We start from the raw sequence: 24,239 nt of genomic DNA, 5'->3' as shown, positions 1-24,239 counted from the left end.
TAAACAACGCGGCGCTAAACGTGAATATTAGGGTGGAAACTAGCGAAAGACACTTGCGTCGCGCATTGCGCTGCATTGCGCCGGGTGTAAGATAGAGCCCTTAGTGTTTAAGAAAAATGTTCAAGATTTTTTTCTCACCCCACTGGCAGATATGTTTGCTTATTTTAAGCACAAATTGACTTAAATTTGATATTTTTGGTCTTATTTTCTAGACTTATTTTTTTAGGTCATTTTGCTCAGGAAAAGAAAAAGCATCTTAATTTAAGAATTTTTAGATATTTCTACTGAAAACAAGACAAAGATACTAAATAAGAAAGTCATTTTTTGCAGTGTATTAAAGTAAACCCATAAACCAGGAATCACCTTGTTCTCCTTGTACAGTCTGGTCATGAAGACCATCTTGCTAGTTATTCTTCTCGACCATATTTATTTAACTATCTATACAGAGAGTAAAAATCAAGGTCAGCATACAATTGGTTGTAAATATTCATTAAAATTCATTGTAATGCAAATTTGGTTGTGAAAGATGCAGCATTCTGACAGATGCTGACAAACCAAACAATGTGCCAATGTGCAAAAACACACACACACAACAACCCTAATATACTGTACTGTATGTAAACACCCCTGGATAAAGATCCCTGAAGTCTTTTTACACTGCTATTTTTATTCACGGGTGTTACTGAAAGAGGTCATCAAAGTTCATCGTGATTAACGCCTTTAAAATTCTCAAACTTGTGGACGTCTGCAAGTGTATACTGTATGTTGTTTCCGCTGTGTTGCCGCTGGTAATCTGTCAAAAACTTGAAAGCGTGTAGACACCACTGTACTTGATGAGCATACGGCCCCGATGTTTATCATAACCTGCTTTTCAACTTGGGAGCTTTTAAAAAAAAACATCAAGGGAAGGAGGATTAATCGGGAAGCTAAAAGAGAAAACAGACGAGGATAAATACTGCAGCAGGAATGCTGTCTGGACTCCCTGGGGTTTCTGTTGGTGAAGATAAAGAACTTGCTATCGCTCCATGTTAATTCTCAGCTTCTCTTTATCCCTAAAGCTCTGAATCTTCATCCGTATTTTCCTTGTCCTCACTTGAACATTCGCTTTACAATCTCTGAACTGTCTCACTCGAGAGTGACAGCATCTTATGCAACTTGTTACGTTTTTATATTTGGGTGTGGTATTACGATCAATGCGTCACATACCCATTGTATTTCCTTGCTTTCTCTCTCCAATCATTTCCTGAAGCGCTTGACTGTTTTATGCAAGAAAGATAAACAAGAATTTTTGTTGATAACGTTAACCGTGAACTTGAACTCAAAACTTCCATAAAACATAACATAAAAACTTTCCGTCTGATCTGTTTTTCAGCCTGTGAGGTGGGTTTCTTTAAGCCCGTGGCAGGTGATCAGCTCTGTTGGAAATGTCCTCTTCACAGTCATTCAGAGACGAGAGCGGCTGTTAGCTGCCCGTGTGATGCAAATTTCTATCGCACTTCTACAGACCCACCTGCTTCTCCATGCACAAGTAAGTCTATACAGTATGTTCATATGTCAGACTGTCTGACTATGAGTGCGTTTACATGCACAGAATAAGCGGATAACTATTAAAAATCTGTCAATATGTCAACCTATTTTCATGCATTTAGATGCAAACCAATAAACCGGCTATGCAGACATGGAATTTGGAGATTTGTCAGATTTCACGCAGACAGTGACATCACCGCCTATTTCTCAATCTGAAGGCTGCATACGTCATCAAGCCTGGTATATTTAAGTTGAACATTACATTCGCAAAAATAATGCTAAGAATAATAGTCAACTTTATAGTTGTTACATTCTGAAATAAGTCTTGATGCAGCCTATAAATGTGACGATATTCGTTCAGAAAGCCGGTGGGAAATCTGTTTTAAGCTATACTGTTCTCTTCTCATGTCTGCAGAAGCTGTAAATGTAACATAAGCTTTTATTTTCGCAGTTTCTCTGCCAACTGCATGAGTCAAGCGCAGACTTTGCGCTTACTTCGCCATGTGATGTTATATCTTTCACACGCGGTGACACAATGCAAAAAATGTCTGACTCAGTCTCACTCAGACTTTTCTAATTATTGAAAGGATTGTGTTGTATACTATCCTTTTTCTTTTCAATTTTTGTTGAATTTTTTTCTCTTTTTTCTTGTATTCTCTTTACTTCAAATGTTATTTGTAATTTATAAGGACTGTTTGTTCACAATGTTGTTGCATGATGCTTTGGTTGTAAACATGTTATGACACAAAATAAAGCAAAATCTTCGTATTTTTGTCTTATTTTTAGTAGAAATATCTAAATATTTTTAAATCAAGATGCATTTGCTTTGCCTTGCATTGCCTTGATTTGTCTTGATGAGCAAAATGACATAAGAAAAAAAAGTAAATTTGTGCTTAAAACAAGCAAAAAAATCTGCCAATGGGATAAGAAGATCTTTCTTGATTTTTTTTTCTTGAATTTAGTGTTTAGGAAAAAAAGTTACGTTTTGTTTTTCAAGAAAAAAATTCTTAGTATTTTTATTGAATTTAGTGTTTAAGAAAAATTTTCAAGATTTTTTTGTTACCCCATTGGCAGATTTTTTTGCTTGTTTTATGCACAAAATCACTTAAATTTGATATTTTTGGTCTAAAAACTATTTTCTTGGGTTGTTTTGCTCATCAAGAAAAAGCATCTTAATTGAAAAATGTTTAGATATTTTTACTGAAAACAAGACAAAAATACTAAGAATTTTTTTCTTGAAAATCATTTTTTGCAATGTAGAACTCCACATTTTTTTTCTTACCCTATTGGCAGATTTTCTGCACAAATTCACTTAAATTTAATATTTTTTGTATTTTAACTAGACTTATTTTGTTAGTTTATTTTGCTCATTGAGAAAATGCATCTTGATTTTAAAAATATATATATATTTGTACTGTAAAACACAAAAACACTAGTTTTTAAGAAAGTCTTTTTTGCATAATTGTGATTTTGTGTCATAAAATTTTTACAACCAGAGCATCATGCAACAACATTGTGAACAAACAGTTCTTATACGTAAATAACAAATAAAAAAATTTGCACAGTTCGCACACGAAACAAAATGAGAAAAGCCGGTTAAGGCAACGCAAAATTAGGGTAATTGGGGGCAAAAAACTACCTGTGCCGATCGGTTTCTGCTTATGGCGTTTATGGGCTTTCCCCGATAAAGAAAACCGTTTTACGCCTTTACCCCACATGTTATCAATGTATTGAGCATAATCAGCGTAACACTGTGCCTGTAAATGCACTCAGTGTTTCTGTGCTCCATATCATGCTTTGAGATACAGGCTCCCCGAAAAGTATTTGGAAGGTTAAGTCACATAAAAATTTATTTTTTGCAATAGATAAAAATAGGTAAAAATTGTCCCTGTCATTGGGGGCAGTACATTTTTGAAAGGTCCTAATATGTACCATTTAGGTACAAATACAGTATGTATAGTTTTAGTACCAATATGTACCCCTGAGGTACTAATGTGAACTCATACTAATGTGTAGTTCATCACATTTACGTTGCACCAACATTTAACAATGTTAGACCAATTTCTCTTTGCTTTTGTTTTTTTCCCCGTGTACCTTTATTCACTACAAAGAATCTTTTGTGAAACTTGAAAATGAGACTTTATTTTTAGTTAGTGAAAAATGAACCAGGATTATTTGTTAGACGAGTGTCAAGTGGTTACTGAAGTGCAAATTTAATCATTCGCATTTAGTACCTGATAACCATAAATACCCTCCATCCAATTAACCTATAATTAACAACTGTCTGACTCCGACCGTCTCGCAGGACCTCCGTCAGCTCCTGTAAATGTCATATCATCTGTGAACGGCACCTCCGTCAGTCTCGAGTGGAGTTCTCCTCTGGACAGGGGAGGCCGCAGCGATGTCGTCTACGATGTGATCTGCCTAAAGTGTGACAAAGATGGAACTCATTGTGGGGACTGTAAAGGCGTCACCACGGCGAGGAACAGAGTGGAGAATATCAATGGCGGTCATGGAGATACCAGTGGAGCTTCTGGGGGAATGAGCGGAGGAACCGTAAATGGGGTGGTGGTGGCACGGACGGGTGCGCCACCCATCCGCTTTATCCCTCAGCAGACCGGGCTTACGGAACCGTGGGTGACGGTGTTGAACCTCGCCGCTCACGCCAACTACACCTTTCGCATCGTGGCGCTGAATGGAGTTATGCACCTGAGCAATGAGCTGCCCCAGTCTGTGATGGTCAATATCACCACAAATCAGGCAGGTAGGAGACACTTTTGGGTCACTGAATCTCATTGATGCTCATCAAATAGATAATAATGCTTTTGTTTTTTAAGTAATCTTACAATGTTACTGTTATTTGTCCTTACATAATTCTTCTAACATCTCTGAAGATTATATTCTTACAATAAAATACTGGGTTATTTTCAACCCAGTGTTGGGTCAAAAAGGGATTCAACCAACCCGTTGGGATAAAATTAATGTAGAAAATGTTTATATTTGACCCAACAATGGGTTGAAAAAACCCAACATAGGTTAAATTACAGTAAAACCCAACAGGTTGGAAGTAACCCAGGATTTTTGCCACTGAAGTAGTCAAGTTAGTTGATTTACAACATGGTTATACTGCAAAAATTACTTTCTTACTTTAGTATTTTTGTCTTGTTTTCACTACAAATATCAAAAAATCCATAAATTATGATGTTTTTTCTTGATGAAAAAAATGACATAAGAAAATAAGTCTAGTTTTTAGACAAAACTATACAATTTAAGTGAATTTGTGCTTAAAACAAGGCAAAAAAATCTGACAGTGGGGGCGAATTTTTCTTGAATTGTGTTTAATTTTTTTGCTTGTTTTAGGCACAGATTCACTTAAATTGTATGTTTTCTTTTTATCTAAAAACTAGACTTATTTTCTTAGATCATTTTGCCCATCACACTGCAAAAAATGACTTTCTTGGTGTTTTTGTCTTGTTTTCAGTAAAAAAATTTTAAAACAATTCTTAAATTAAGATGCTTTTTCTTGATAAATAAAATGACCCTGGAAAATAAGTCTAGTTTTTAGCCCAAAAATATCAAATTTAAGTGGTTTTGTGCATAAAACAAGCAAAAAAAAATTGAATATTTTTCTTAAACACTAAATTCAAGAAAAATGCAAGAAACATTTGCTTACCCCATTGGCTGATTTTGTTTGCTAAAAAAACTAATTTGAAAATCACTTGAAAATCTTTTTTTTTTTGCAGTGTAAAACAATTTAAAAAAATATGCAAATGGAATAAGAAATTTTTCTTGAAATAAGTTTACTTTTTTCATTAACACTTAATTCTTGAAAAAAATTCACCCCATTGGCAGATTTTTTTGCCAGTTTTAAGCACAAATTCGCTTAAATTGTATATTGTTTTGTCTAAAAACTAAATAAGACTTATTTTCTTAGTTCATTTTGCTCATCAAGAAAATACATCTTGATTTAAGAATTTTTTGATATTTGTACTGAAAACAAGGCAAAAATACTAAGTTAGAAAGTCGTTTTTTGCAGTGTACACTGCAAAAATGATTTTCAAGAAAAAAAATTCTTAGTATTTTTGGCTTGTTTTCAGTAAAAATATAAAAAATTCTTAGATTAAGATGCTTTTCTTGATAAGCAAAATGACCCAAGAAAATAGGTCTAGTTTTAAGACCAAAAATATCAAATTTAAGTGATTTTGTGCAAAAAACAAGCAAAAAAATCTGACAATGGGTACGCAAATTTTTCTTAAATTTTTCTTCAATTTAGTGTTTAAGAAGGATTATAAAGGATTTGAATTTCCCATCAGAGATTAACATCTGTCTAATGTAAATGTTATATAATTCATTAACAGAACGAATTGAAATCTTTCTTTGTATCCACAGCTCCATCTCAAGTGATGGCTATACGTCAGGAGAACGCCAGTCAAAACAGCGTTATGCTCTTCTGGCACGAACCGGCCCAGCCGAACGGAGTTATTTTGGAGTATGACATCAAATATTATGAGAAGGTAGGACAATTACTTCATCAAAGTGTGTGTACTCAATCTGAAGAGGTTGATATTTATTCATTAGACGAGAAGGTCTAATCAACATTACAAATGACTTGCCATTCGATGAAGGGTCACATTTTATAGACTTAGCCCTGGAGTCAAATAACTCAATTTAACCTCCCTCCTTATTGACAACTCAAGTTAAATGAAAGGAAATTACAGACCGATAACGCTTTTTGACTGGTTTTGCCAGATTACGTAAAGTGACATTGACAGCGAACACAGTGAGTTTTGCCGACCGCTAGAAGGATTATAATTGTTGCGTGAGCTGGGAGCTTTGGTGCCTAATGGTGCAAAAAGTCTCTTATTATGCAGTGGCTCTTCAACAATGACACTATGTAAATATGATTTACACGCAAGCCCTGTTTGTCAAGCCGCTCTCCCCTGTGATGATTCATGGGGGAATGAAGCTTAAAGACCACTCGTTGGTTTTCGACCGATACGCGACGGCTGCGGTCTCCTCGGGGGACTGACTGGCATCAGAGGCGTTATAACAAAGCACCGCTGAAAATACTTTCAGACCGGACAGAGTTTACGAATGCCGTGGGGCGATTACAGATTAGCGAGCTGTGTAATTTTTGGCACTGGGGTTTAATCTCTTCGATCCTGTAGTGGTTTGAAGTCACATTGGACTGTTTGTCCTGGGTCTGTCGTCATTATTTATGGGTCGTATTCATAAATTGATTGCAACTTCTCTGACTTTTCCACAGGACAATGAACAGCAGAGTTACGCCACGCTGAAGTCCAAAAACACCAGCGCTAAAGTGTCAGGCCTGAAGCCCGGCACGAGCTACATCTTCCAGATACGAGCCAGAACCTCGGCCGGCTGCGGTCGTTTCAGCCAGTCGGTGGAGATACAGACGGGTAAAGCAAGTGAGTGTTCAGGGTTTAGCGCTGTTGGCTTGTGTCCGTAACTCTTTTACAAACATCAACCGTACCTCCGATTGTGCAGTGAGGTGTGCTATTATTTTTCTGAGCAATTTGATTCCTGATTTTTCATTTAGTGAAAAGTGGTGACTTACATTGAAGGAGAAACCCAACTTGCCTAGCAATGTCCTATAGAAGTGACAACCTGGAATATACCCGAGTATATATCAGAACACCATGGCAACAGAAGCCCATCATACACTGCAAAAAATTACTTTCGTATTTTTGTCTTTTTTCAGTAGAAATATTTAACATTTTTTAAATCAAGACTTATTTTCTTGATAAGCAAACTGACCTAAGAAAATAAGTAGTTTTTACTTGTCTTATACACTGCAAAAATTAAAGACGGTGTCAGCAGTAACAACATAAACAAACGGCTTTCGTGGTCATCACGTAACTTCCGGTAAACTCTGCGAAGAATAAATAACAACAAAGTCCTTTTAAAGTAGTTTATTTATATAACAAGCAAAATAAACAACACGTAGATCACATAGGACCCTAAAAAAAGAAGTTATTTTCGACTAGGTATTTGTTTAAAAGTTTATTTACAGCAACTAGTCAGACCATTAAACAAACAGAAACCAGAAATAAAGTTCGGACCAGACGCTTATCGCGTCACCGCACGTGCGCCTGATGAAACGGTCTATACGGTCTATAACGGTCTATAACGGTCTATAGTTATAGTTAAGTGGCTTAAGATATTAAGGGGAAGCTCCCGGACAGGGCTTATAGTCCCAGACTGAAATGCATGTTTGAGCTAATTAAATTTTAAAATACCTTGTACTGACATATTTTAACATATATCAGTGCCGTGCCATTGTTTTCTCTTAAGATGCACACCAGTATAGTTTCTTGTTTTTGAAATAAATTATGAAAATTCAGAGGTTTATACTTAAAACAAGTACAAATATCTGCCAGTGGGGTAAGAAAAATAAACTTAATTCCAGTTTCAACTTAATTCAATAAACTCAATTTAATTTTATTTTTCTTACCCCACTGGCAGATATTTTGACTTGTTTTAAGTAAAAAAACTCTTGATTTTCATCATTTATTTCAATAAACAAGACTTAAAATCTTAAGCTACTTTGGTAAACAAAAAATTCTTAGATATTTATACTGGAAAAACAAGACAAAAATACGAAGTAAGACATTCATTTTTTGCAGTAGTTATGTTTACATTACATTTAGTGCTGACAAAGTCCAGTTCATTGATCATTAGAGACACAAACTGTATAGGTAGAGACAGAAGATTTTTTTTATCATATTTATTAACACCAGTATGCATTAGCTAATATAAACTAGCAATGATCAATAAAGTTTTTCAGCATTTATTGCTTTTTGTTAATGTGAGCTAATGAACATGTTAATGTTAGTTCTTTGTGCATTAACCTGATGTTAACAGTTACAACTTTTGATTTTATAAATGTATTAGTAAATGCTTAAATTAACATAAATTAAGATGATACATATCTCACACTGCAAAAAAAGACTTCTTACTTAGTGTTTTTGTATTGTTTTCAGTAAAAATATCATTTTTTTTAATTAAGATGTATTTTTTGATGAGCAAAATTTCCTAAAAAATCTAGTATCTAAGTCTATATCATAAGTCTAGTTTTTAAACAAAAATATAAACGTTAAGTAAATTTCTACGTAAAACAAGCAAAAAAATAATAATAATCTGACAATGGAATAAGAAAAACGTTCTTAAAATAAGTTTACTTTTTCCAAAACACTTAATTCAAGAAAATTTTTATTATATCATTGGCATATTCTTTTGATTGTTTTAAGCACTAATTTGCTTAAATGTTATATTTTTTGTCTAAAAACTAGACTAGGTCATTTTGCTCATCAAGAAAATACATCTTTATTTAAGAATTTTTAGATTTTTTTACTGAAAACAAGACAAATTGCTTAGAAATCTTTTTCTTGAAAATACTGCAAAAATGACTTTCTTACACTGCAAAAAAAAATTGCAAGTAAAAAAATTCTTAGTAGTTTTCAGTAAAAATATCTGTATCACTTTTTGCAGTGCAGAAGTATTATTCATTGTTATTTTATGTTAGCTAATGCATTAACTTATGTTTACAAATACAACCTTATTGTAAAATGTCACAGTTTTTTTGTATTTTCTTATTATAAACATCACTTACATCAATAAGCGATTTAAACTCGCCTGTCTTCACAAATGATTGATCGCTGAATGATTTATGTGAATCTGACATTCAATCTGACAGCGGTTGAATGTCATTACATTGTTGGTCTGTTTTGTGACTTGCACACGCTCATAGTCAACGCATCAGAATTCGGATCATGCGATTGCAGCTGTCTTCGTTCCTATTGGTAGTCACTGCATCGTCTCGTCGCTCATTTGCATAAAGTCAAACTCTGCCAGCGGCCGTTGTCGTTCATGTCACTGCGCTTCAGATCACAAACTCATTGAAAATGAATGACTTCTGGTCACATTGTCTTTGTAATCGTTGTCAGTGTGAAAACCTCTATATGTGGAAGAGTCGCATGAACATTTTTACAAATACTACTTTTGTTTTTGTTTTTTGTTTTTTTGCGTGTGCAATACGTATTTGCATTAAACATGAGATCTTTTGAGAAACGTGAATGAATATTAATGTTGTTCAATTAACTTTAAAGTAAAAAATGTTAATATATGCCTGTATATATATTCATGATCACTATATATACTAATATACATTTGCACAATTTGACAAAAAAATATATATATATATATATATATATATATTGTGCAAATATTATCTTTTCAGTCCACAGCGATGATTCTGATGTAGATGGAGGGAGTTACTCATGCATTCATGTTTTTCTGTTTTTCCTCTCCAGTACCCCTACGATACACTAACATGAGGATCATCTGGATCTGCATGGCTTTAATAACCGGACTGGCGACGTTTCTGGCCGTTGTCATCTGCAGAAAACGGCAAGAGGAGAACTTTGAATTGTCTGCCTTCACTTTCTGCTGCTTTAATCTGTAATATATGTTAAGAGATACTCATGCAGCTTTCTGCCCTGATGTATTCGCACCCAAACACCTACATGATTCATGCTGTACTTCTCGAACAAAATGAGTAATTTACTCAACGTGGGAAACTTTTAAGAGCTCCTGAAAGCTATATTTAGGCCAGTTTGACAGAATCACATTTTATTGATGAAGTCGGATTACATTTTTATGTCAACGACTTCCACAAGTTTGCGTGAGGCAAAAGCACTTCTTAAGGATTTAGTTGATCAAGTTGTTTGTTAAATTTAATAGATTAATATATTATTAACATGAAGGATTTGTATCGTAAATGACTCCGTTCCCTTCCTGTGTTTAAATATTTCCGTTTCTTCTTCTTTTTGTCTGCATTACAGACGTTGTGGATACAGTAAAGCTTTCCAGGACTCGGATGAAGAGAAGATGCACTACCAAAACGGCCATGGTACGTGCTGTTCCCAGATGATTTGACTTTTAATGAATTTTAGGCAGGGAACGATTGCTGTTTTTGGGCCAATATCATGCTGTAGCTGCTGTCTGAGCCCTTCAGTGATTGTGGCTGTGACTGAAAATTGCTTTCATCCTGCAATATGTGACCGAATGCTAATTCTGTTTATTCTAGTATCATTTCCAGAAGCCAGATTTTATATTGATCCCCACACATATGAGGACCCCTGCCAGGCTGTCCACGAGTTTGCCAGAGAAATTGAAGCGTCCAGGATCAAAATAGAAAAAATCATTGGTTCAGGTACAGTTCGTGGGTGGTGGCGTTGTATAAAATGCATGAGAACTTCTTATAGAAGGATATCAGAGATTTGCATTTGATTTTGTGTAATATGCATGTAGGGTTGCACAGGCATGAACGTTTTTAGTACATTTCTAGAAACTTTCCATGGGAACTTAATCTGGGGAATTTTGGGAATATTCCAAATTGGAAATGTTTTGGGAATTCATGGGAATTATTTGGAAATTTATATAAACTGTATCATAAACAAACATAAATAACTCCTTATAACTCCTTAATACTTACTGGAACAAAGATGGTTGATCAGATTGTATTACTGCATGGTATGGTAACTTCTGTCCAGGTAAAATGACGTTTGGTGCACACTGCCTTTAAAATTATAGCAGGTGAGGAGAAACGATCATTAAGAGTTGTTTGATGCCTCAATTTTAAACCATGCCAAAAAAAATGTTGGGGACGAGACTCATATCATGAATGATAACTTTGAACTACAGGGTACAGGGTCTTGATGTGCAGGTCTAATCGACTTAAAAATGAATTTGTTCCCACTGCAATCAAAGCTTTAAATAGAGACAAAATACTGTGAAGTGTTATTGTGTATTTTAGGTATTTTCATTTTTTTTCAATTTGTTTGTAATGTATGTTGTATTGACAAGGTATGTACTGACTTGCACAATGTCCAGGACAAATTTCCCAGTGATGGGACTAATTTATATAGTATAAAGTAAAAAAAAGTAAAAAAAATTTGTCATATGCAGACATGCATACAAGGTAATACACATTTTAAAATTAAGGTCTGATTTAAATTTAAAGTTAAACTTTAATTGATTCTTTGATTGAGTAACACAAAAGCATAATAAACATAATTATAGTTATTTTAATACATTTAGATATCTGATTTACTAGCTAGCTGGCTGTATAAACACATTTTGGTATTTATAGTTAAATTATAATGGTAACACTTTACAAGAAGGTTCATAAGTTAACATTAGTTAATGTATTAACTAACATTAACAAACCATGAGCAATACATTTGTTACAATATTTAATCATCTTTGTTAATGTTAGTTAATAGAAATAAAGCTTTATTTGCTTGTTCATGTTAGTTCACAGTGCATTAACTAACGTTAACAAAATTTTAATAAAAGTATTAGTAATTGTTGAAATTAACATTAACAAAGATGAATAAATGCTGTATAAGTGCAGTTCATTATTAGTTCATGTTAACTAATGTAGTTAACTAATGTTAACTAATGAACCTTATTGTAAAGTGTTACCATTATAATTCCATAGATCAAATATATTTATTCAAGTTTTATCATAAACGTTGGAAAAATGACTTTCTTACTTAGTATTTTGTTTTTTTCAGTACAAATATCATAAAATTCTTAAATCAAGTTGCATTTTCTTGATGAGAAAAATAACCTAAAAAAAAGTCTACACTGCAAAAAATTATTTTCATGAAAAAATCTTAGTATTTTTTTGTCTTGTTTTCAGTAAAAATATCAAAAAATTCTTAAATTAAGATGCTTTTTCTTGATGAGCAAAACGACCCAAGAAAATAAGTCTAGTTTTTAGACCAAAAATATCAAATTTAGGTGATTTTATGTATAAAACAAGCAAAAAAATCTGCCAATTTCTCTTAAACACTAAATTCAAGAAAAAATCAAGAAAAAATTGCTTACCCTATTGGCAGATATTTTTTTTTTTTTTTGCTTGTTTTATGCACAAAATCACATACATTTGATATTTTTGGTCTAGAAACTAGACTTATTTTCTTGGGTCGTTTTGCTCATCAAGAAGAAGCATCTTAATTTAAGAATTTTCAGATCTTTTTACTGAAAACAAGACAAAAATACTAAGAAATGTTTTTCTTGAAAATCATTTTTTTGTAAAGTAGTTTTTTAGAAAAATAATAAATAAAATTTCATTGAATTTGTGCCTAAAACAAGCAGAAAAATCTGCCAATTGGGTAAAAACATTTTTCTTGAATTAAGGGTTTTAAAAAAAAGTAAACTTTTAGAAACTTTTAGAACCTAAGAAAATAAGTCTAGTTTTTAGACCAAAAATATACAATTTAAGTACATTTGTGTTTAAAACAAGCAAAAATAAATAAATAAATAAATCTTTCAATGCACTGCAAAGAATGATTTTCAAGAAAAAAAATCTTAGTATTTTTGTGTCTTGTTTTCAGTAAAAATATCTAAAAATTCTTAAATTAAGATGCTTTTTCTTGATGAGCAAAACGACCCAAGAAAATAAGTCTAGTTTTTAGACCAAAAATATCAAATTTAAGTGATTTTGATTTTTAAAATGTTCAAGATTTTTTTGTTTACCCCATTGGCAGTTTGCCTTGTTTGAGAAAAACAAGAAGATGTCAAGAAATAATTTTTGCGTAGATTCCAAGTTTATTCCCATTAATTTCCATATATTCCCGTTTATTGCCGTATATGCCTGTTAATTTCCATGGAAAGTTTCCAGCCCTGACAATTCATTGAATTTTGCAACCCTGTATGCATGTAATGTTAAAATTAAGAGTCAGATGTTATGCACTGTCCTGGTTGTCATTAGGAGAGTTTGGTGAAGTGTGCTACGGCCGGATGAAGCTACCAGGAAAACGTGATATCCCCGTGGCCCTGAAGACACTTAAAGCCGGTTACACTGAGAAACAGAGGAGAGATTTTCTCAGCGAGGCCAGCATCATGGCACAGTTTGACCATCCAAACGTCATCCATCTGGAGGGGGTTGTTACTCGCAGTGAGCCCTACAATACTGCTATTGATGTTCTTATAAATGCAATACCTGCTTGTTTAAAAGTTTATATTGCAGGTATGACCTCTACTGTTTGTAGACCGTCTTACCCCTTATGCGTTTCTTTATATATAAAATATTTATTCCACCCATAGCTGTGGGTATACTGTAGACTTCAAAAACCATATATGTTTGTTTCACATCAGACCGATTCTCCAATCTCTTGACATCTTACTTATTTTTCTCAACCAAGGCAAACCAGTAATGATCATCACAGAGTACATGGAGAACGGCTCTCTGGACTCTTTCTTGAGGGTGTGTAAACACATCGTGTGTGTAGTTTCGTTTCAACTTGCTTGAACGCCTTCACAGCTTTTTCTTCTCTGACTTGTTCTCTTCCCCGTGTACAGAGACACGACGGGCAGTTCACCATTATTCAGCTGGTTGGGATTCTCCGTGGCATAGCGGCTGGCATGACTTACCTGGCCGATCTGGGGTACGTCCACCGGGACCTGGCTGCCAGAAATGTTCTGGTCAACAGTAACCTAGTGTGCAAGATCTCAGATTTCGGTCTGTCACGCGTATTAGAGGACGACCCTGATGCTGCCTACACCACGACTGTGAGTAGATGTTTACAGTATTTCTGGGTTTAAAAGCCACAAGCAAACTATATTTTACACTTTTATACAAAGCAACTTACAGTGCATTACAAGCTATAGATTTTTTCCAGACTGATCTGGGGTTATAGACCCCTTAAAAGTTTGTAAACATTGCAATGTCTCCAGGTGGGTGGGGCTTAGCTGGCGGCAAAAAGAGCCACGGAGGCAATGTTGACAAGCTAGCACGTTTTAGGAGGGATTTATTAAAATGTATGCAGAAGAAGGTTCAGAACTGTCCGATTATGTACAGTCACTGATTCTGCGGAATCGTGACAGCTATTTTTGTAAATTAACTCTCGCGATTTTAACCAGGATTTGGATATTTCCTAGACAACATATAAATTACATTAGAGTGGTTTGGGGAATTTTGTCAAGGTTTATTGTCTATTGTTACCTATCGCTGGGCTAACTATGATTAGCAATATGGATTATCTAAGAGATCATTCAAAGAATGACACACACATCTATTGCTGTACGTTTGTTTAACATTAAGTTAAACAATAGCGCTGAACGTTGTCGACTTTTCACCTATAAAACAGAAGCTTGCTGATTTGTACTAGATAAAACCAACACACCAGTACATATGCACACTGCAAAAAAAATATTTTCAATTAAAAAAATTCTTAGTATTTTTGTCTTGTTTTCAGTAAAAAAAGTCTAGTTTTTAGACAAAAAATATTAAATTTAAGTGATTTTGTGCATAAACAAGCAAAAAAACTGCCAATGGGGTAAGAACATTTTTCTTGAACTTTTCTTGAATTTAGTGTTTAAGAAAAATGTTCAAGATTTATTTTTTCTTACCCCATTGATTTTTTTTGCTTGTTTTATGCACAAAATCACTTTAATTTGATATTTTTGTTCTAAAAACTAGACTTATTTTCTTTGGTCGTTTTGCTCATCAAGAAAAAGCATCTTAATTTAAGAATTTTTAGATATTTTTACTGAAAACAAGACAAAAATACTAAGATTTTTTTTCTTGAAAATAATTTTTTGCAGTGCATAAATTATTTTACTTGATCCGTCTAGTCTGTACGCCATATTGTATTCAACCACAATTGTCTTCTTGATTTGTAAAGTGCTTTGGATGGCCATAGGTCTGTTAAAAGCGCTATATAAATGCAGTCCATATACCATTCTGTGAAGGAATGTCTGCCGGGATCCGGGAAAACTTTAGTTTTGAACCAAAAGTGCTGTTTCTTCTATTCTGGCAGCCAAAAACACAAAAGATGACATTTTAAAGTCAAAATCTCAAACTTTTAGCGCGCCTGCTATAAGTTCCTACTTATTTTTTGCCTCCAGTTAGAGCGGTGACGTCACAGTGAAGTAGGCGATGAAGGGGTCTATAGTCACGAAAATTTGTATTCATTTATTCTTGTCCGTGGCACAAAATTCAGCTTTTTTGTGCCTTGAGCACGAATGTCTTTTTTGTTTCATTTTATGTATTGTTTTCTCATAGTTTTTTCTTATTTTCTTACATTGCAAAAAAATGATTTTCAAGAAAAAAGTATTTTTGTCTTGTTTTCAGTAAAAATATCTAAAAATTCCTAAATTAAGATGCATTTTCTTGATGAGCAAAACGACCCAAATATATCACATTTAATTGATTTTGTGCATAAAACAAGCAAAAAAATCTGCCGATGGGGTAAGCAAATTTTTCTTGAATTTTTCTTGAATTTAAGAAAAATTTTCACGATTTTTTTGCTTACTCCATTGGCAGATTATCAAGAAAAAGGATCTTAATTTAAGAATGTTTAGATATTTTTACTGAAAACAAGACAAAAATACGAAGTAAGAAATAATTTTTTGCAGTGTACCATTGTCGCTTGGGGTTGGGGTTAGAATCACCCCATAGGGAAAAATAAGAGAAAACAATACATAAAAGGAGACGAAAAAGAAAGTCGTGCCACGGGCATGAAAAACTATTTATAGAAATTTCTGTGGGTCACACGAAAAAAGCTGAATTTTGTGCTATGGACATGAATAAATTAATAAAAACATTTGTGACTATAACACGACTCTCCATGAGATCATGCTGATTTTTTCAGTATACATGTTCCCTGTATTCGAACCCATGATCTTTTGCACTGCAACACAAATACTCTCGCAATACAGTAGTATGTGACCTTAAACTTGAAAAATGTAAACTTTTAAATGGTGGGAATTTATTGTTCACTTGTATGCATTGAAATGTGTTTATCCCTTTCATTAATATATTTTTCCTGATTTTAGGGGGGAAAGATTCCGATTCGTTGGACAGCACCAGAGGCCATCGCCTATCGAAAGTTTTCCTCTTCCAGTGACGTGTGGAGTTATGGAGTGGTGATGTGGGAAGTGATGTCATATGGAGAACGGCCATATTGGAACTTGACCAACAGAGATGTGCGTTTACACACACACACTGTACACTGTATGCAATGCGTTGTGGGTGCCTGACAGTTGTCATGAATGAAGAAATATCAAATATATAAATGTGAGAAATTATATATAAATAATATTATATCACACTTAAAATAATCTTTACATTACCGCAGGTGATAAAGTCCGTAGAGGAAGGTTACAGGCTTCCTGCGCCAATGGGCTGCCCGGGTGCCCTACACACCCTAATGCTGGACTGCTGGCAGAAAGATCGCAACGAAAGACCCAGATTTTGCCAGATCGTCACAGTCCTGGACAAGCTGATCCGAAACCCGGAGACCCTCAAGTCAAAGGAGACATTGTGCAGGTGAGGGCCCGGCAATCGATACACGGAGGGATTTATCCGACAAACATACTTTGTCGTGTCAGATACGATTCGTTGGAAAAGTCCAACAAAGTTCAGGAGAAAGTTTGGTCTGAGCGCCTGGGAATACGGCGGGTTGCTTTAAGACGCCAACGTAGGTTTTCCAATAAGCCCATCTCAAATAGATGTGTTCTCAGTTAAATAAAAGGCCTCTGTGCTATATTGACATTGATCTCGGGAACCAAAAAAGAACGCTTCTGCTTTCACAATTGGACTTGTATAAATTGCTCGGCTCGGAGCGCGAGTCCCGTCGAGCTACTGGTGCATATCGAGATTTTATCCCTCTATTAATCTACCCCAACCGCCCAGATGTACGGCCCCTCTCCCACCTTCTCTATCATTTTAACTTGTATTGATTTTGTGCCTGCACTTACCGCATTTCAAGGTACATCTTGTCCGCGCTTTCTCACGTCTCCTGCTCTCATTTCAGACTAAACGGTCCTTTGATGAACAGAAGTATTCCTGATTTCGCCAGCTGCCGGTCGGTGGACGAGTGGTTGGACACCATTAAGATGGGCCGTTATAAGGACCGGTTCGCCGCGGGAGGGTACCTGACTTTAGGCCATGTGATGAGCATGAATCAACAGTGAGTTGATTGAGTTCTTATCCCAGAAAATGATGGAGCGCTTGAGACTTGTAATGCCGGAATGAAGCACTTTGGATTTTTCACTCGTGGGATTTAAGTGTAAAATGAACTGCTGTGGGAATCTTAACATTAAGATGGATGGATGAGAGATTGGGGGAAGCTTTCCTGCTCGATTGATTAACTACTCGAGTCACTTGATTCATTGACTACAAGATGCACTTCTGCCGTCTGAAGGGATTGCGATGGTAAAGCCATGCTCATCTTTTAAAGAAATGGGCGTCTGTTTCAACAGTTGTTTTCGTGGTAGTATCAACTATCTGGGGTTTATGTGAGAAACATTCCCAAACGTTTGCGATCCTGAAAATTGGCTTGTTTCAGATTCATTTTAAAGCAATAGTTCATCCGAAAGTGAACATACTGTCACCGTTTACTCGCACTTGTGTCATTTCACACCGATATAACTTCTGTGGAAGACATTGCGTGAGAAATATTGCAGAAGTGCTCTTTGCTGTAATGAGGGCTTGTGGCCAAAACAAAAAGACCATAAAAGTCGTTCAATAGGACATGTGCGCTGTATTTCAGACTAGACCTTTCTTATACCTTTGCAACTTCATGTGTACTGCTTAATGATTATTTCTGCATTTCAAATGATTTTAATAAATCTTTCAAAATTAAAATTGGTGCTGAAAAAATGTGCACAAAAATCATATTTATCAAAAGATTACAGTTTGCCACAATTACACTTTTCTTGTTTTCACTAAAATATCTACAAATTCTTTAATAAATTTGTATTTTTTTGATGAGTAAAATTACCTAAGAAAATAGTTTTTAGACAGAAACTATGAATTTGTGCTTAAAACAAGCAAAATTATCTGCCAATGGGGTGAGAACAAAAAAGGAAACTTATTTTTAGATTTTTTTCTCACCCCATTGGCAGATATTTTTGCTTGTTTTAAGTTTAAAATGTACTTAATCTGTATATTTTTTGTCTACAAACTTGACTTATTTTTTTAGTTCATTTGGTAGCACTTTATTTTACAGTATGTGTATTTACCTTGTACATTTATGGTAAATAAGTTGTACTTACCGACAAATGTGTGGTACTTACTTTTAGGTATCTACATGGTAATTAATTGGTATCATGACTGTATTTACCAGTGGTACATACTTGGTAGTTATTATGTAACTCTAGATAAGTACTGGTAATGCCATATACATACTTATAGTGTAGGTGTACTGTAACTAACAAGAAACATTACTGTACTTACAAATAAATGTACAATAGTAGTATTTAGTATTTACAGGCAAGTTAGGGTAAATGACAGGTATTTATAGTGTACATATACGATAACTAATATCAAACACTACTGTACTTACAAATTGTATATACATGATAAGTTACATTATAACTACCTAAATAAGATACCTAAAAATAAGTACCACACATTTGTTGCTAAATACAACTTATTTGCCATATATGTACAAGGTAAGTACACGTACTGTAAAATAAAGTGCTACCGGTCATTTTGCTCATCAAGAAAATTTTATTTTTTAGATATGTTTACTAAAAAGAAGACAAAAATACTAAGTAAGTGCATTTCACTTAGGTTTACTTCCAAGTTTTTATTGTGTTTGAGCAAAAATAATGTAAATTCCCTTAATTTAAAGCCATAATATGTACGACTTTTGCATTAAACTATCCAGAAATCACTAACACAGTGTTTACACTGCAAAAAATGATTTTCAAGAAAAAAAATTCTTAGTATTTTTGTCTTGTTTTCAGTAAAAAAAATTTACTGAAAACAAGACAAAAATACTAAGAATTTTTTACTAAAAATATCTAAAAATTTCTTAAAGTAAGATGCTTTTTCTTGGTGAGCAAAATGACCCAAGAAAATAAGTCTAGTTTTTAGACCAAAAATGTCAAATATAAGTGTTTTTGCGCATAAAACAAGCAAAAAAAATCTGCCAATGGGGTAAGCAAATATTTTTTAAATTTATTGTTTAAGAAAAATATTCAACATTTTTTTGCTTACCTCATTGGCAGATTTTTTTGCTTGTTTTATGCACAAAATCACTACAATTTGATATTTTTGGTCTAAAAACTATAGACTTATTTTCTTGGATCTTTTTGCTCATCAAGAAAAAGCATCTTAATTTAAGAATTTTTAGATCTTTTTACTGAAAACACGACAAAAATACCAAGATTTTTTTTCTTGAAAATCATTTAGCCAATGCACTACAAAAATTATTTTCAAGAAAAAAAATCTTAGTATTTTTGTCTTGTTTTCAGTAAAAATATCTAAAAATTCTTAAATTAAGATGCTTTTTCTTGATGAGCAAAACTTTAAAACTATAAAATAAGTCTATAGATTTTAGACCAAAAATATTAAATTTAAGTGATTTTGTGCATAAAACAAGAAAAGAAAATCTGCCAATGGGGTAAGCAAATAAATCTTAAACCTTTATTTTTAACACTTAATTCAAGAAAAATTCAAAAAAAAAAAATGCTTACCTTATTGGCAGATTTTGTTTCCATGTTTTTGCACAAAATCACTTTATATTTTATATTTTTGGTCTAAAAACTATAGACTGATTTTTTGGGTCGTTTTGCTCATCAAGAAAATGCATCTTAATTTAAGAATTTTTAGATATTTTTACTGAAAACAAGATGAAAATACTAAGTATTATTATTTATCTTGAAAGTAATTTTTTGCAGTGTATATTTTGTTCACTTACATAACACCAAATGTTTTTAATTCAAAAATTTTAAATTTACATTCGCTGTTTTAAAAGGGTTACGCCCCTGTTCATAGAGTCACACTTCAAAAAATGACTTTCTTACTTAGTATTTTTGTCTTTTTTAGTAAAAATATCTAAAAATTCTTTACAAATGTTTTTTTTTTTTAATTCTTAAAGTAAAAAGATGTATTTTCTTGATGAGCAAAATGAGCTAGGAAAGTAAATGAAATATAAAATGTAAGCGAATTTGCACTTAAAACAACCAAAAAAGTCTGCCAATGGAATAAGAAAAAAATTCTTGAAATAAGTTAACTTTTTCATAAACACTTAATTCAAGAAAATTTGTCTCATTCCATTGGATTTGCCTGTTTAAATAACTAATTTACTTAAAGTTAATATTAATATCTTAATTTAAGAATTTTTTTTGACATTTTTGCTGAAAACAAGATAAAAATGCAAAGTAAGAAAGTAATTTTTTGCAGTTAACAGCATCATATCCTGGTAATCGGCGCCATATGCAGAATTGTTGTACATGTAGCGTCCAGCACACCAATCCCTTGTTGCTTCAATGAAAACACACTGAGCGCATACCTTATAATGTCACATTAAAATCATTATATCGATGAACGCCCATCCACGCTCTTTCACAGCATCATCAAGCTACACCATAGTGACCTCTAGCCGTGAAAATTACATATTGTGTCTTTAATAGTTGTGATTACAATATTTACATTTACGCATTTGGTGGACACTTTTAAGAGACTTAGCGTGCATTTAAGGCATTCATTATTATTGGCATGTGTGCACCCTGTTATTCAAACCCACAACCTTTGCTGGCAATGCAATATCAAGGAAAAGATGGTTTTCCACAATTGTCCAGCACCAAAATCTAATCACATTTCATTTTGTGTCTCAGCGACATGCAGAGGTTGGGGGTCACGTTGATGGGCCATCAGAAGAAGATCATGACCAGCGTTCAGGTGATGAGGGCTCAGATACTGAACCAGAGCTTCCCGTCGGTGCACATATAATGCTGGACCTTTCCGAACCACCAGAATATAAAGACATGTTGATCTGATGTGTTTGAGTCTCGTGTATGAACTTCAAATGAAGCGGAAGCAGAACCTCGCGTGGACAGCTACTGAGAAACACGAGCGGTTTTCTTCTTCAACAAGACATTCTGCAATGATTTTTCTCTTTACTTCCTTTTGTAAGTGTATGGACTGCCTTAAATGACACGATTTATTTAAATATTGTTGTACATGGATAAAGATTTTATGAATAGAGATATGAGTATGTAAAAAGGACCTTATTAATATTAAAACGATGGGAATGAATATGCGTAGTGTAAATGTTTGCCACACCCACCACAGCACCTCAAGGGCATCATGGATAAAACTACGAGTGCCTCAAATGCAAAAATATCACAGCATACGGACTGAAAAAATGAGATGTCATAGTTTAAGCATAAAAGTGATGACAAACCAAGACACCCGAGGAACGTCTGGACCTCTTTCACAGAAATATGGACGAACACTGAATTAGTTTCTGTTTTGCCTCTGTGGTCGTACAAAAGGGAAAAGGTAATTATGTATGTCATGTGTTTGATTAAACACCCTAAAACTGAACCTGCTGTTATTTATTGTGTACCAACAGCGTTTTTTTAGGCTCCCTCTGGAAACGAGAGAAATAATTATTTGTAAATGCTGGTCTAAGGAAAACAACAAACACTTCATGTCTGAAATTGAATCTGCACTGCTTTAGAGTCGGCCAGTTGTAAAATATTTACTCTTACTTTGAAAAAATGTTAAGCAGTCTCAGAGTTTGGTTGTTAACACATTAAAACATTAATAATGAACTTCAGAGTCTTTGAAATGTATGGAGCAAATTTGAACATGAACATTGTCAATATTGAATCAAAATTCATCTCATTTCTTACTTGTGCATAATGCATCAGTATACTTTGTACAGAAAATGTCCGTATAAACTATTACCGTCCTTCCTAAAATTTTTTTTTCACGAATGGGTTGTACAAAAAATGACATTTCATGTTGATAGAAAATAATAGAAATGGACATCATTTAACAGGCAATGAAACAGAATGTGTCTTAAATTAAGATGAAGTAATTAAATTGTATATTGATATGTAAAATGAAGCTTATAAGAATGAGATATGAATCAGACGTGTAAATATTAATAAAATAAAGATTTTTTCTGGTTACCTCAGAAAGAGCAATAGCAATCTTGTACGCACCCTTGTGTGCAAATAAACAACCAATCACTGCCTTTAAAGCATTTGTCCATAAATAAATGTACCCAATCAGAGAAAAGCATTTTTTTCTTGACTTCTCATATTACTGTCATTGTATGAATGTGATTTATTTCACAGTACAATACAATACATGAAAATAATGCAAAGAAAATCTGATTGGTCCCTCAACCATTTTTTCTTTCTCTTTATAGCTAAATTTGACGTCTCTTTTTTTGTGTAATACAACATTTCTTAACATTCAACGCTATAAAATGTTTGTCTAAACATTTTCACTTGTTTCTATTGGGTGATACCTGAATATGTCCTCCTATCTCTTTCTCTCTCTCTTCGCCGGCCCCACTCGTTTCACTTCAAACCGTGAGCCCCACTGACAGCAGAGCAATTGCTTTTAATGTCCACTGGGCTTTAATGCTCTCCTCCGAGAGGTTTCCTCATTACTTTAACGTTAAAGCGTGAATTTAATGTCTTAAAACGTATTCATGACTATGTTGCATATATCAAGAGACTGTCAGATTTCATCGCCGCTTTATGAAAGTTGTCATCTATCTGAAGATAAAACATTGGGAAGCGTTTTGTCTGTGTTTGCCTTTTGCTTTTTTAACTTGCTTATTTTGTGTGGTTCTCCGCATGACAAGTTAAAGCCATTCGTGCACAAATGTCACCTTGAAGCAGATTATACCCAGAATTCATTGCAGGTCAATGTATACACAGAATATGTACATGCATAACATTCATCACAGCTCAAAAAGTGAATATTCTTATATGCAGAATATTTAGTATTGCACATACGTACAGTGGCCACAAACAATGAAATGTAAGCTTAAAATTTTTTATACAATAACACAAGATCACCATGAAAGGCACACATTTTTATTCAAATTAATTTTATAATAAAACAGATGCAGTGTTTAAAATAAAGATGAAAGATTTCGCCGCTCATTTTTCTTATTGTCAACCATTATTGGGAGAGATTAATGTGATGAACTACACCTGTGTTTACTCTGATAGACACCTGTGTGAATCTGAGGTGAAGTGACTTCAAAAATTCCCTAAAAATCATCTTGACAGGTATTTGTTGAAAAGTAAACTTAGTTCTGAAAAAAAACTTAATTGCAGAGGATATTGTGTATTTAAGGTACAGTAACTTTTAAGTTTGGCCTACAGTTTGGTTGCCACTGATTATAAAGAACCATATAGCCAACATTGAAGTGGTTATATTGCATATCCACCGGATAAACAAATAGTTACAACGAGATTCAGTCTGCGCCACACAACCTAAATTGAAATCCTCCCTTCACAGGTTTGATAACAGTTTCGCTGATGTGCAGATGTGTTGAAATGTTCGTCCAGCATCTTTCTTTCTCTCCGCTGTCGTCCTGCAGTAAACTGTAAGTGTGATATACAAGTGTTGAGGGACTTTCTTAACCTGAGGTTTTCTGTAATTGTGACACAGTGTTTATTTGTTACTAGTGGTTGTTATGGTCTAAACATCACTATTGCATCAAAACATTTAGTGCCTCAAATAAAATAAAAAATCATGACAAAAAACTAAATAAGCTAATGATTTCATATGGCAAAAAATACATTTATTTGGCCAACATTATGTTTTAAATATATGCTTACATTTTGTGGAAGTAAAGTTTATTTAAATATTTTTCAAAATATATTTAGTTTTAACTATCATATATTAA

General features: G+C 33.8%; 1 protein-coding gene across 1 annotated transcript in view; it reads left to right on the top strand.

Moving 5' to 3' along the window:
• The window catches only part of epha8 (eph receptor A8), a 94,427-nt gene extending 72,523 nt beyond the window's left edge, over positions 1–21,904 (top strand). The window contains exons 4-17 of the mRNA XM_065259179.2: positions 1,373–1,528; positions 3,833–4,291; positions 5,917–6,041; positions 6,794–6,956; positions 9,861–9,957; positions 10,392–10,459; positions 10,637–10,762; positions 13,331–13,516; positions 13,764–13,825; positions 13,921–14,130; positions 16,399–16,548; positions 16,701–16,891; positions 17,379–17,534; positions 21,193–21,904. Of these exons, the coding sequence (XP_065115251.1) occupies positions 1,373–1,528; positions 3,833–4,291; positions 5,917–6,041; positions 6,794–6,956; positions 9,861–9,957; positions 10,392–10,459; positions 10,637–10,762; positions 13,331–13,516; positions 13,764–13,825; positions 13,921–14,130; positions 16,399–16,548; positions 16,701–16,891; positions 17,379–17,534; positions 21,193–21,307 (2,264 nt within the window). The 3' untranslated portion in view covers positions 21,308–21,904. The remainder of the gene's footprint in view (positions 1–1,372; positions 1,529–3,832; positions 4,292–5,916; positions 6,042–6,793; positions 6,957–9,860; positions 9,958–10,391; positions 10,460–10,636; positions 10,763–13,330; positions 13,517–13,763; positions 13,826–13,920; positions 14,131–16,398; positions 16,549–16,700; positions 16,892–17,378; positions 17,535–21,192) is intronic.
• Positions 21,905–24,239: the final 2,335 nt, after the last annotated feature.

Source organism: Paramisgurnus dabryanus, chromosome 14, assembly GCF_030506205.2.
Source record: "Paramisgurnus dabryanus chromosome 14, PD_genome_1.1, whole genome shotgun sequence".
In the NCBI taxonomy this organism is placed as follows: Eukaryota; Metazoa; Chordata; class Actinopteri; order Cypriniformes; family Cobitidae; genus Paramisgurnus; species Paramisgurnus dabryanus.
This window is presented reverse-complemented; position numbering and strand designations above follow the sequence as displayed.